The following is a 12,525-nucleotide window of genomic DNA, read 5'->3' on the forward strand; positions in this document are numbered from 1 at the left end:
ATTTCACAAAACTCTGTAATTCTTTTAGATACAACAAAATAATGTGGGCTGAATATAATACTTGATTCTGTTCTGTTTTTGTGTTGCAGAGACAACACTAAAAGAGGAATTAGATGCGTTTGTGAATTGCATCTTAGATGACAAAGGTAAGATCTCTCTTTTCCCAAAAAAGTAACTTGAAGTGAGTAATGACTTTGGCGTGATTCCTCTGGTATCATTTTCAGATTTTAACTTTGCTGTCATATAAATAGCAATTATTCAAAATATTTTATAATTTCGGGCTCATCTTTAACATATTTTGGATTCTTCAACAAATTTGTGCCTTCAGTACAAAAGTTGATTAAAATCAGTCCATTGGTTTTCAAGTCATAAAATGACAGCATGAGTCAAACTTTGTACTCCATTTATCTCCTCAGTTTCTGCTAATAATATTCTTGCATCAGTGAATGTCTACTTGGCAATTTGTGTTCAATTTACTGCCTGAGAAACACTTTGATCCTGTAAAATATACATTATAGTTGCATAAGATGTTTGTAATTCTTCAGAGAAGAAAAAAGTTTGGAAACAGCCATGTTTTTTATACTGCTGATCATATTCTGAATCTTATAGTTTTAAAACTGTGTTATTTATGGATTCCACTATTCTTTCAGAAAATAAAGAGGACAACATGCACCAGGATCACCACCAGCACAGAATACAAGTTGAGCCGAAGAAACATCACCAACAGAAGAGAAATTTAGAACATGGAAAAGAAACACCAAAGTGTCCTCAGAGAGTCCGTAGACCACCAAATGCTTTCATCCTATACTCCAGTGAATGGCGGAAGAGAATGTCTCTGCAATACCCACATGAAAGTAACAATGAGATAAGCGTGAGGTAAGTTGCAATACATGGTGTACTTTAGAACTATTACTTGTTAACAATTTAATGTGCAGAGCATTTGTGAACAACAAATTGTCTTCAAAGCCATTCAAATTCAGAAGACCTATTATTTGAAGTTTCCAGTGTGGTGTGTGTTTAGCTTTTGCTTTTGTGGTGATAGATGTCAACATTATTTCGCAAAATCTTTTATCTGAATTGCTATGCTACGATATGACAGGAAAACAATTTTAAAAGTTAAGATGATTGAAAAGATAACACAAATATAAATTAGGTATAGCTCAGTCAGTATAGTGACTAGCTACGGGCTGGACGACCGGGGTTCGATCTCCAACGGGGGCAGAGGATTTTTCCTCTAGCCTCTGCGTCCAGACCGGCTCTGGGGCCCACCCAGCCTCCTCTACAATGGGAACCGGGGTCCTTTCCCGGGGGTAAAGCCGGCCGGGGCGTGATGCTGACCACTCACCCCCATCTAGTGCCGAGGTCAAGGAAGAGAGGAGCTATACCTCCACTCACCCCAAACGCCCACATGGCGTATAGTGGGACAAACTTTACTTTACATATTTTCATGATTTTATGTTACGTACAACCTTGAATGTAATGATTTCTTCTAGGGCTACCAGCCATGTAAGGTGGTTTACTGGAGTAAACACTGACATTTCGAGAGAACAGAGCACCCTGAGGGGGGGGAGGATTAACGTTAAAAGGAACAGCTTTTGTATAATAACTGCAATATCGACCCTAACCATGAGTGCCACTTAATTCACTGTTACATTTGTAGTCTGATACGTTACAGGAACATTGGACAATGGAGAGCTGCTTCATTGACTTTTGTGAAATGCAGTAAACATTTTCATGTTTTTATTAATCATCTTCATTTACAGAGGCAGTAATGTTGTAAAAAAATGTTCTTCGGCTATCATAGTTGTCTTTTCTAAATCCAAATACATCAATAAAGAATTTCCTTATACTTCTCCTTAACATGTTCCTGGACTTCTCCATTAGGCACTTTTACATATGTGTTGGCAGCATCTTTGGACATGTCATATAGCTCTGCTCTTCCAAAAAGCCCAGTCCTTCCTCAGAAGCCAACATTTGCCCAATCACTCAAGAAATTCCAAACATTTTATAGAACCTGAAGGTTGATTACCATGTTTGCAAGGGTGTGCCACTGGTTGGTATCTTGAGCCAGATGAATCCAGTCTAGATCTTCTAGTTGTCTCTTTCCATTTGGTTTGCCTACCAGACTCCTTGTCTTAAATGGGGCTAGATGCCCTGCCCATCTCTTGTGTAACTTTTCCCAGCCTAGCATTCATTCTGTTTCTGTCCAAATATTCTCAGCCACTGTTATCATACATCCTCAGTCCACATTCCTCCCTTAGTGTTATAGATCAACCTTCACACCCATAAAGAAACTATGTGTGAAATCAAGGTTTTGAAGTAAAAGGAACCTACTTTTAGGTTATGTTAGGGTCCGGCCGTCAGCACTCCCTCTGCGGGAAACGAAAGTACCTCCCAAGATGGCTTCCTGCAGAGTGGCCAACGTCGGAAAATCAAAGCACACATATGGTGTATATATTTAGCTTTCAGGTAGATGTGAGGACATTTGTGCCGAGTGTAGTACTCAAATTGCTCGATAGGTGTGGAGTGTGTTTTTGTGCCGCTAATAGTTGAGTCTAGATTTAATTTTATGGAACTGCTAGTGCAGTATAAAGGCGGCGACGGAAGAAATCTATTGATATGTTTTTGGACCTTGGGTGCGTCTTTTCCCCCCCCCCAAACATTTTATGTATTTACCAGGACCCAAGAAATCTTGACGGTAAAAACCGATGTTTTTGCGAATTTTGTGCCTAATGAATATTTGGGGAACCATTTTCGTCACTTGTGAAAATCTTACGCATAATAAAACGGGGGATTTAAATATCCCTAGTAAAATTATTGTCTCAGGAATACAGAGTTTAAAAAACTGCACCCTACCCCCGAGATCATTCTGTTCAGTAATCCAGTCTGCAGTGACTACATTGACATCATTCAGCGTTCTAGCTTTAGGTTAAATAGCACGCAATTATTGCTCTGGTATACGGACAGATGTCCTGAGTACACACACCAGAGCTCATTTACGTGGAGTGTAAATTACATCACGTGTGAATTGTATTTTATCGCAAATTTGTCGTCTTCATGACGATGTCTGCAGTACAAAGCAAAGCCATTCCTATGCACGATTTCTCTTTGGGCGGAGTTTCATCCACTTTCTTTTTAGTGCAAAATACAAATGCCGGATGACAACCTTCTCGTTCCTTTAAATTTAGACTTTGTGATGGTCATTATTCACACCCTCATTAGCAATAAAAGAAAAGGGGAGAAGTAAGTAAATACGAATGAACAAGACTTGTAGGTGCTCTGACGGACAGCTAATGCGGTATTTTCTTTTATGATGCTGTGACAACTCTTGGTGTTATTATTAATGATGGAAATGAGATATGTATGTACACATCCATTCGTTTCCTCTGTAAACTCTGGTAGTTGCTATGAGATCATTAATACATAATGCACAACGCAGATAATCATTTACGGTTTAAACCCTTGAAATCGAAACTCGTCTGAATAATATTTAATGACTAAAACCGTAAACAGACTTCACAATTCCATATATCAGCTGGTAGATGTCGTTTAAGGAAACAATCCTTATTTACACCGAGAATCATGCAATCCCACAAATAAAAAAGTTATTGATTATTAAAGCACTAATTATAGAATTTTTTCGTAAAATAAAACAATAAAAAACATGGGGACCGCTTTAAACAATTGAACTTGCTTTGAGTCTCAAAGCGATAACTAGTGGACCGCTGGAGCTAAGAATATTTAATTTGGTTTCAAGCGAAATTATAAGAATAGCAGCAAATTACGTATGATCATCGATTATAAACATGGCACCGGTGCGATCGTGTAAAATTATGTGTGAGAATTTTCTCGTGTTCTGAACGCGTACTTAGAAATTTGTTCTACTCAAAGAGAGAAAAAGACAAATGCTGATAATTGTGATGATGTTAAACTATGAGCCCTAGTAATTAAAAAAAAGGTTGAATCTTGTAAATTTCGACCCACACTCTCAGCACATTATATTAAAGGTTGGTTTGATTTTCATTGCTGGATTATAAATCTATATTTACTTAATTATAAACAGAACACATGATATACAGGACAGAAGTCTAGCATAAAAGTAGAATTTATGAGACCTCCCGGAACAATTCTTTCAATGTAAGAATGCAAAAAATCTTAAGTGGGCAGAGAATGCATGGGGTTATTTCGAAATTGGATATCTAATTTCCCTTTGCTAAAAATGTTCTGATCGTCGAGAATAGGTGAAACATTTCGTTCGCTGTCATACGCCACTGCGTTTGCCTTTACCCAGCTGCAACCCCTGGACGTTCGTCCTGCAATCTGCCTGTGTTCTTACAAGTTCCCTTTTTGTATTTGCAGACTTGGCTGCATGTGGAGGGCCATTGACGTGGAGCAGAAGGAAAAGTATTATGAACGAGCCCGCCAGGCGGATGAAGATCACAGGAATAAATATCCCGGTAAGTAATTAATTTTCTTTCACTGGCAACAAGCAGCAGAAAATTCCAAAAAATATAGCCGAGAATTTTGAGAAACATCACCGATTTTGATTTATTTGGGATTGACTGCTAGCGATTTTAAGTAAGAGAACTTTTGACGAGTCTTTATTTTCTCCGAAACCTTTTCATCTACTTACGAGTCACGGCACCAGAACCCAGATAACGAGAAGTTATAATATTAAAATGGGATGAACTTAAACATTTAATTTTGCGATTAGATATGATCAAAAGGCATTTTACTGTTCCTGTCTTTCTGTGTTGCATGATGTATGAATGTCGCTGATTTTCCACCTCTCACGTCAAACGACGCGATAAGAAGCAACCGTTTACGGAATGCTGTGACCTGAAAGTCATTCTTTCTGTTTTCAGATTACGTCTACATCCCTCAGGAGGCCCGCACGCAGAAGCTTCTTCGGGAGCAGGCCCGCAAGAAGAAATTGCGGCGAACAAGACGCCAGAAGGCGAAGCGACGCCTCAAGACGGCGCAGACCAACAGCGCCTGTCCCCTGCCTGCCGAAGACCATCGAAGAGGAGGAACCACAGGCACACGAGGTGTCACTTCGTCAGAGGTAAGTCGTCGTCATTACACTTTGGACGAAGTCACTCGCCTGCCATCTGTCGCTTGCACGTGGAAAACAAACGAGTGTGGAATGTCAGTGGCGAAAAATGACTAGAGTAAACTCTCGATTATCGGGGTTGCTTGGGAAGTTTATCTTCCCTTGTTTGTAAGAACGCATTGCAGTTGAACTTATTTAGCAGAGTTCACTATTTAAATCACTAAAACTCTATTCTAAGTTTTAAACATTAATTGTGTTTCTTTAAAAAGAAACTGGCTTTTGAAAGCAAAGATATGTTACAAATAGTTTATAAGGACGTTAAATATACACACGTCTCCATTTTTCTTGACCTACGAGAATTACGTCATTTCCTACTTGAGCACAGAAATCTCCTATAATTAAACTTTCATTCCTGTTAACCATTTCTGTTGGGTTTACATCAAAATCCTCTGTCACATTTTTATCAAATTCGAATTGGGAAGAGTGCATCTGCAAAATATCCACCAGTTAATTTCCATCGTAATATTATATCGCACGTTGTATCAATACTTTAAGTTACAGGAGTTTTGTTTCATGGGTTGCAGCCCACTAATCCACCATTTTCTGAATTTCAGGGACAAAACAAGATCAGCGACACGCAGTCGGCCACAGCAGGACTTACGGACTCTCTGAGCTTCCTTTGTGAAGTGGCCGGAGGGGCAAAGGACACAAATGTTCCTCTGCCAGATTTTGAGCAAGATTTTGGTTCAGCAGAAATTGACTGTTTCCCTAATGAAGGATTTTTCGGCGCCACTGAACAACCCGACTGCCAGGTGTCTACTAACAATGAGGTTAGTGTCAACTCTTCTTTGGATTTCAGCTATTACGTGGGCCCAACAGATCCCCACGCTTGAATCAATGATCATTTTCGAGTTCATTTCTTCATTATTAAGAAAAATCTTCATCCTGTTTGCATAATACATAAAAATGTGAAAAGGTTTCGCTTGCAAATGTTTGTTCAAAGAAGCCATTTTAAATGAGACAGTGGGACATATTTGTGTTGAATATCAGATTTGCCATTTGACGACATTAACTATCTCGTAAGCCAGTGACAGTCATCGAATGCCTTCGACCTTTGGCCCCTTTAAGTTAACTGCACGCAAACTCCCCTTAGGGACGTCATGTACATGCATATATATATATATATATGTTGCCAAGAGGCGAGTTGCTGTAGAGTTTGTCCTGGATTCATAAGCACTGAGATGATAAAGTAAAAATTCAGAGTCAGGAGTGACTTAAGTTCTAGAAGCTAAAATGTTTAAGACAATTTTGCAGGAAAATTTGACAAAAATAAGTGCCGTCAAGATAAGGCGGGGACTGGAGGTAAGGACATTTCACAATTCTAAAAGGAACAGTTTGCTGTCTCAGTTATGAAGAAGTCCATCATAAATCATCACCTTCCCATTTAAAATAAGTGATAATCAAAGCCCTAGTAATGTAACAGTTAAACATTTTCAGAGAAACTGAATTAATTAAATACTTTTAAAGTAATATTTTTAGGGACCAATTTCAAAACATTAACATTTATAGTTGTATAATTAATAACACAAAATTGTTTATAGAACTGGCTTTGAAATGCTCCTCGTGAGCTTCATTTCAATACGTACTTTCACTTTCGAAGTCCCTGTTGAAAAGATGAAATACAAATTGAAGAACTCTGGATTTTGAATCGTTTGGTAGCAATCTCAAAGGACGCAAGGAACATTTATCCAACGGAATTATCTGGAATGTAAGATAACTAACCCTGAACATCTAGAAAAGTAAAAGTCACAAGAAAATATTAAGGGACTGCACAGAGTTTTGAGCTGATTTACGAACGTGTTTTATTTCAAATATAAATTATCCAAATTAAACTCGTTTAAAGTTTCTGTATCCACATCTAGAAATACGTATCACAGAATAGAAGAATCTGGCACGGTGTGAGGTATAAGGCAGTACTTGCCCAATTATCACACAGAACTAATTACACGCTCACAGTTAATTATCACCACAGGAAACGCCCACCACGCAATTACTGACTTGCCTCTCATTTAAATGTAGTGCCTGGATAGTGCCACGAAGGCATACTATGAGCATGAAGTTCTCTTTGTAATTTTTATATTCTTGCATTTGACGTATTTCCAGCCCTCCCTCCGACTCATAAATTCCGTGCAGATGAAAATCACACGACATAAAAGTTACGACACCAGGTAAGGTTATGACAGGTAGATGGAACAGTGGGTCAAACAGAAGTCACCCCAAAAAATGCTGAATCAGGTTGAAGCCTGTAATTTACATAGATAGTACTTAAAGAGTTAAATTGTTTTCACTTAAATATTTAAATTATTTTTAGAAAATGAGTTAAATACTTTATTTGTTAAATTGTTTTTAGCTCACGCATTATATATTTAAGAATAAAAAAATATGTTCATAAATTTTGCTGCAAGTGTCTCCATACTTGTTGCTAATAATTCTAGTTCCTGTTCTTATACAAATGTTTATTTCCTTTCCAGATACCGGAAATGGGCGACGTGGAGTTTACTTCCTTCATTGAAGAGATAATGAATCTGCCCCTTTAGTTATGTAGTTTGTATTTAAAAGATTAAATAGGTTTAGTTAAATAGATGAATTCCTTTAGTTAAGTAGTTACTTTGTTTTATTTAAACAATTAAAGTTTTATTTAAACAGTTAAAGTTTTATTTAAACAGTTAAAGTTTTATTTAAACAGTTAAAGTTTTATTTAAACAGTTAAAGTTCACATATTGTATATTTAAGAATAAAAATAACAAAACGTAATTGTAGTTCCTGTTCTGATACAAATGTTTATTTCCTTTGCAGAATCCAGAAATGGACGACGTGGTGTTTGCGTCCTTCATTGAAGAAATAATGGTTCTGCCCCTTTAGTTACGTAGTTTGTATTTAAAAGCTAAATAGGTTTAGTTAAATAGATGAATTCCTTTAGATAAGTAGTTACTTTGTTTTATTTAAACAGTTCAAGTTCACACATTGTATATTTAAGAATAAAAATAACAAAATGTAATTGTAGTTCCTGTTCTGATACAAATGTTTATTTCCTTTGCAGAATCCAGAAATGGGTGACGTGGTGTTTGCGTCCTTCATTGAAGAAATAATGGTTCTGCCCCTTTAGTTACGTAGTTTGTATTTAAAAGCTAAATAGGTTTAGTTAAATAGATGAATTCCTTTAGATAAGTAGTTACTTTGTTTTATTTAAACAGTTCAAGTTCACACATTGTATATTTAAGAATAAAAATAACAAAATGTAATTGTAGTTCCTGTTCTGATACAAATGTTTATTTCCTTTGCAGAATCCAGAAATGGACGACGTGGTGTTTGCGTCCTTCATTGAAGAAATAATGGTTCTGCCCCTTTAGTTACGTAGTTTGTATTTAAAAGCTAAATAGGTTTAGTTAAATAGATGAATTCCTTTAGATAAGTAGTTACTTTGTTTTATTTAAACAGTTCAAGTTCACACATTGTATATATAAGAATAAAAATAACAAAATGTAATTGTAGTTCCTGTTCTGATACAAATGTTTATTTCCTTTGCAGAATCCAGAAATGGACGACGTGGTGTTTGCATCCTTCATTGAAGAGATAATGAATCTGCCTCTTTAGTTACGTAGTTTGTATTTAAAAGATTAAATAGGTTTAGTTAAATAGATGAATTCCTTTAGATAAGTAGTTACTTTGTTTTATTTAAACAGTTCAAGTTCACACATTGTATATTTAAGAATAAAAATAATAAAATGTAATTGTAGTTCCTGTTCTGATACAAATGTTTATTTCCTTTGCAGAATCCAGAAATGGGTGACGTGGTGTTTGCGTCCTTCATTGAAGAAATAATGGTTCTGCCCCTTTAGTTACGTAGTTTGTATTTAAAAGCTAAATAGGTTTAGTTAAATAGATGAATTCCTTTAGATAAGTAGTTACTTTGTTTTATTTAAACAGTTCAAGTTCACACATTGTATATTTAAGAATAAAAATAACAAAATGTAATTGTAGTTCCTGTTCTGATACAAATGTTTATTTCCTTTGCAGAATCCAGAAATGGGTGACGTGGTGTTTGCGTCCTTCATTGAAGAAATAATGGTTCTGCCCCTTTAGTTACGTAGTTTGTATTTAAAAGCTAAATAGGTTTAGTTAAATAGATGAATTCCTTTAGATAAGTAGTTACTTTGTTTTATTTAAACAGTTAAAGTTTTATTTAAACAGTTCAAGTTCACATATTGTATATTTAAGAATAAAAATAACAAAATGTAATTGTAGTTCCTGTTCTGATACAAATGTTTATTTCCTTTGCAGAATCCAGAAATGGACGACGTGGTGTTTGCATCCATTTATTGAAGAGATAATGAATCTGTCCCTTTAGTTACGTAGTTTGTATTTAAAAGATTAAATAGGTTTAGTTAAATAGATGAATTCCTTTAGATAAGTAGTTCCTTTGTTTTATTTAAACAGTTAAAGTTTTATTTAAACAGTTAAAGTTTTATTTAAACAGTTAAAGTTTTATTTAAACAGTTAACGTTTTATTTAAACAGTTAAAGTTCACATATTGTATATTTAAGAATAAAAATAACAAAATGTAATTGTATTTCCTGTTCTGATACAAATGTTTATTTCCTTTGCAGAATCCAGAAATGGGTGACGTGGTGTTTGCGTCCTTCATTGAAGAAATAATGGTTCTGCCCCTTTAGTTACATAGTTTGTAATTAAAAGGTTAAATAGGTTTAGTTAAATAGATGAATTCCTTTAGATAAGTAGTTACTTTGTTTTATTTAAACAGTTAAAGTTTTATTTAAACAGTTCAAGTTCACATATTGTATATTTAAGAATAAAAATAACAAAATGTAATTGTAGTTCCTGTTCTGATACAAATGTTTATTTCCTTTGCAGAATCCAGAAATGGACGACGTGGTGTTTGCATCCTTCATTGAAGAGATAATGAATCTGCCCCTTTAGTTACGTAGTTTGTATTTAAAAGATTAAATAGGTTTAGTTAAATAGATGAATTCCTTTAGTTAGATAGTTACTTTGTTTTATTTAAACAGTTAAAGTTTTATTTAAACAGTTAAAGTTCACATATTGTATATTTAAGAATAAAAATAACAAAACGTAATTGTAGTTCCTGTTCTGATACAAATGTTTATTTCCTTTGCAGACTCCAGGACTGGACGACGTGGTGTTTGCATCGTTAATACAGCACATCATGAATCTGCCCAATTTAGTATAGTTTGAGCATTTTTAGACAAAAAGTTAAATAGTTAAATTGTTTAATGAAAACGTTAAATTGTTTTAGTTAAATATTGTATTTTAATTAAATTGCTTTTAATTAAATTGCTTTTAATTAAATTGTATTTAGTTCAATTGATTATATTTTAGTTAAATAGTTTAATTGTTTTAGTGAAAATTTTAAAATGTATTAGTTAAATAGTGTTTTTAATTCAATTGTTTTGAGTTTAACTGATTATATTTTAGTTAAATACCTTAATTGTTTTAGCGAAAAAGTTAAATTGTATTAGCTAAATAGTGTTTTAATTAAATTGTTTTTAATTAATTGTTTTAGTTCAATTGTTTATATTTTAGTTAAATAGTTCAATTGTTTTAGTGAAAATTTTAAAATGTATTAGTTAAATAGTGTTTTTAATTAAATTGTTTTGAGTTTAACTGATTATATTTTAGTTAAATATCTTAATTGTTTTAACGAAAAAGTTAAATTGTATTAGTTAAATAGTGTTTTAATTAAATTGTTCTTAATTAATTGCTTTTAGTTTCATTGTTTATATTTTAGTTAAATAGTTTAATTGTTTTAGCGATAAAGTTAAATTGTATTAGTTAAATAGTGTTTTAATTAAATTGTTTTTAATTAATTGTTTTTAGTTTCATTGTTTATATTTTAGTGAAATAGTTTAATTGTTTTAGCGATAAAGTTAAATTGTATTAGTTAAATAGTGTTTTAATTAAATTGTTTTTAGTTTAATTGTTTATATTTTAGTTAAATTGTTTAATTGTTTTAGCGAAAAAGTTAAATTGTATTAGTTAAATAGTGTTTTAATTAAATTGTTTTTAATTAATTGTTTTTAGTTTCATTGTTTATATTTTAGTTAAATAGTTTAATTGTTTTAGCGATAAAGTTAAATTGTATTAGTTAAATAGTGTTTTAATTAAATTGTTTTTAGTTTAATTGTTTATATTTTAGTTAAATTGTTTAATTGTTTTAGCGAAAAAGTTAAATTGTATTACATAAATAGTGTTTTTAATTAAAATGCTTTTAATTGAATTGTTTTTAGTTTCATTGTTTATATTTTAGTTAAATAGTTTAATTGTCTTAGTGAAAAAGTTAAATTGTATTACATAAATAGTGTTTTTAATTAAAATGCTTTTAATTGAATTGTTTTTAGTTTCATTGTTTATATTTTAGTTAAATAGTTTAATTGTCTTAGTGAAAAAGTTAAATTGTATTACATAAATAGTGTTTTTCATTAAATTGCTTTTAATTAAATTGTTTTTAATTTAGTTGTGTAGTCTTTTGTTAAATAGTTGAATTGTTTCCATTTAAATATGAATTATATATTTAAGAATATTAAATAAAAAACATGTTTATAAACTTTCCTTTTGTTATTTTAGCAAAATAATATTTGAACGTGTCGCCATCCGTGGAATAGAGGATAATGTGCTCACCACTGGACCCAAGGTACGCGGGTTCAAACCCGGCCGAGGTCGATAGAAATCCATAGCACAACTTCCTCCGGCGCGGAAGAAAAGCGGGCGGTCCCATGACGTAGATTTACGGCGCGGCGTTAAAGAAACTTACGAGCATGAACGAGATGTTTCTTATGCAAAATTCAGTCATTAGCAATAATATTCCGGTGAAGGGGGACATGACTGAAACTTCGGCCTCTGAATTTATGTTCTTGTACGAGTTCCAAAACCTTTTGCTGATGTAGGACGTGCTTAATTTTGCCCACTGTTTAGCTACACATTCCTTCGTTCTATGTAGGATTAGAGGTTTTGATGATACAAGCAATTCTGCATGCACGCCTTGCGTGCTACATACCCAGCCCATCGGAGCCTGATATATTTCACTACCCTCACTGTTCGTTATGCAGAATTCTAAATTCCCAAGTCACTTCGTCCCTCGCCAGCTGAGTCCGGTCCACATCTTTAAAGGTTAGACCTCAGACACGCGTTAGCATTATCCTTCATTAATACCAACGTGTCGAAATTTATTTCCTGCTGCCCTTCTTAAAAAAGCTTCCTCTATTTGCTGTATGAATGTGAACAGAACGTTTCCTGCTCCTTCTACATACGAAGTTACATTACCCTCTTTTAATATTCCTTGGTGTCTCCCTCTCTTCAGGTTTCAAGACCTCAACTTCACACGAATTTCCCGCTGCTCGTTCACGTATCAGAAGCCGCGTTTTATTAGGGATAAG

The 12,525-nt window shown here is 33.8% G+C and overlaps 1 protein-coding gene and 1 long non-coding RNA gene across 2 annotated transcripts in view; both read left to right on the forward strand.

Annotated features, from left to right (window-relative positions):
• The window catches only part of LOC147872686 (uncharacterized), a 9,465-nt gene extending 3,504 nt beyond the window's left edge, over positions 1–5,961 (forward strand). The window contains exons 4-8 of the mRNA XM_087355051.1: positions 90–146; positions 651–876; positions 4,360–4,457; positions 4,866–5,065; positions 5,668–5,961. Coding sequence (XP_087211177.1) covers positions 90–146; positions 651–876; positions 4,360–4,457; positions 4,866–5,065; positions 5,668–5,946 — 860 coding nt within the window. The 3' untranslated portion in view covers positions 5,947–5,961. The remainder of the gene's footprint in view (positions 1–89; positions 147–650; positions 877–4,359; positions 4,458–4,865; positions 5,066–5,667) is intronic.
• Positions 5,962–8,565: 2,604 nt separating this feature from the next.
• Positions 8,566–10,426, forward strand: LOC147872687 (uncharacterized). The gene is made up of 2 exons (XR_015536887.1): positions 8,566–9,771; positions 9,986–10,426. It is a non-coding gene; the product is annotated as an uncharacterized LOC147872687 (long non-coding RNA).
• Positions 10,427–12,525: the final 2,099 nt, after the last annotated feature.

Source organism: Zootermopsis nevadensis, unplaced genomic scaffold (assembly GCF_977971745.1).
Source record: "Zootermopsis nevadensis isolate Lab colony 2312 unplaced genomic scaffold, Znev_1.0 Znev_ptg000024l, whole genome shotgun sequence".
NCBI classification, from domain to species: domain Eukaryota; kingdom Metazoa; phylum Arthropoda; class Insecta; order Blattodea; family Termopsidae; genus Zootermopsis; species Zootermopsis nevadensis.